Below are 2,000 nucleotides of genomic sequence, written 5' to 3' on the forward strand. Positions count from 1 at the left end.
AATATTCATTGATGTACTGTTACATTGCCAACAGAGATCTTCTTTTGAATGGAAATCATCCAGTGTTGTAAAAAAATCAAAAAATGAATCTTTGGAAAAGAATAAGAGGGTTGATGTTATTTACCTGGCAGAGGGCAGGAGATTGAGGACGCTGTTGAGAATAAACTGCAGCTCAGCGTGGCCCTGAGCTACTAAAAGCACCACAGCATCACAGCAGGCTGAACGCACCGGAGCAGAGTCGCCGCAGCACTGCTGCCACAGAGCCTCCAACGCTGGGCCCTGGTATGAAAACATCAAGCAGTCATGGCCGCTCAGACACAGGAGCCATATGAAGAAACAAGCCTTTCTAATTTAGAATCATAAACATCAGATCATTGGATAATTGGTCATGCTGTCAGTTTCATGCCATCAGTTTCCAGCATGCCGAGGTGAGTCAAGTGTCTGTTCTTAATGTGGCCGACTGGCTAAGTTTGTGATCAGAACATGCTTTCTAACGATCTAACATGATGCAGGAGCATCATATGTTCAGACCCACAAAAAGGCTTTTGGATGTCATAATGTTTGCATTTATTCATACTACAAGAATCTTCAAAATATATGTCTGCATTAAAAGAAAACTGGATCGGTTGGATTCAGGCTTTTAGCTAGCAATGCTTACAGGCGTACATTATATGCCCTTAATTAAAAATATTTGAAAATGAATGCCTTGAATGTCTCTTATCAGGCATTCAAGAGTTTACCAAAACTCTTGAATGCCTGATAAAAGTATAGGATTGTTTAGGTGTATATTTTTCTACTTTGGGACAATAAAGTCAGTGGAATGGATGGAAAACAACAGCTAAGATAAATGACAACTTGATTGGTACCAAATCCATAGCAAATGTCAAACAGATGCCGCCATTTTTTTATGGTTCTTGGAGATAATTGGAGTCTTTATTTGCCAAAGACTGATAAAGGGGATGTTATTTGTAGATAACGATGTGCTTATTTGCCCTTTGGACATTTATAGCTGGAATAAATGCCCTTCAGAGCGACACACCTGCTTGTTTAACACATCAGCTTACATTTACAAAATGTACTAAGATACGTGAAAATGCAACGATCAAGTTTCATATTAGCTTCAGTGTGGGCAGTATTTTTACTAGAGTTGATAGACAGAAATAAAAGCAGTGCTGGCTGCACTTTCTCCTCTGCTGGATGGCAGATGGTGCTGTAGTATTTGTAGTTTTTAAATTTGTCACTGTTCAATTTGTTGTATAGGAAACATTCAAGTTTCATCTTTAGCAGAAAGTTTCAGTTACACTTTCTAAATGTTTGAATTAACCAATGAAACATAATATTGTAACTAAAAATTATCTCATGTCTTCCTTATGAAATTTCCACCTCTAGTCAAGCACATTAGAATTAGGGCAAGTGAAAAAACTTTTAAAAAAAAGTAAAATAATTTTTTTAAGTTAACTGATTTTAGTTTAATATGGGAAAAAAGTCAGAATTCTGACTTTACTACCAATTTTGAATTTTTTCTCAGAATTCTGTTTTTAATCTCAGAACTCTGACTTTAATCTTGGAATTCTGACTTTTTTTTAGATTTCTGACTTTATTCTCAGAATTTTGTTTTTAATTTCAGAATTTTGTTTTTAATTTAAAAATTCTGACTTTAATCTCAGAATTCTGACTTTTACTCAGAATTCTGACTTTAATCTTGGAATTCTGACTTTTTCTCAGAATTCTGACTTTAATCTTGGAATTCTGATTTTTTTTCTCAGAATTCTGACTTTAATCTCAGAATTCTGACTTTTACTCAGAATTCTGACTTTAATCTTGGAATTCTGACTTTTCTCAGAATTCTGACTATAATCTTGATATTCTGATTTTTTTTCTCAGAATTCTGACTTTAATCTCAGAATTCTGACTTTTACTCAGAATTCTGACTTTAATCTTGGAATTCTGACTTTTACTCAGAATTCTGACTTTAATCTTGGAATTCTGACTTTTACTCA

At 34.6% G+C, this 2,000-nt stretch overlaps 1 protein-coding gene across 1 annotated transcript in view; it reads right to left on the reverse strand.

Moving 5' to 3' along the window:
* focad (focadhesin) overlaps positions 1–2,000 on the reverse strand; it is a gene marked incomplete at its 5' end in the record, with an annotated part of 75,092 nt that overhangs the window by 70,895 nt on the left and 2,197 nt on the right. The window contains one exon of the mRNA XM_015402087.1: positions 125–279. Coding sequence (XP_015257573.1) covers positions 125–279 — 155 coding nt within the window. The remainder of the gene's footprint in view (positions 1–124; positions 280–2,000) is intronic.

The sequence above is a fragment of the Cyprinodon variegatus genome, unplaced genomic scaffold (genome assembly GCF_000732505.1).
Source record: "Cyprinodon variegatus isolate N-32 unplaced genomic scaffold, C_variegatus-1.0 Scaffold1297, whole genome shotgun sequence".
Lineage (NCBI taxonomy): Eukaryota > Metazoa > Chordata > Actinopteri > Cyprinodontiformes > Cyprinodontidae > Cyprinodon > Cyprinodon variegatus.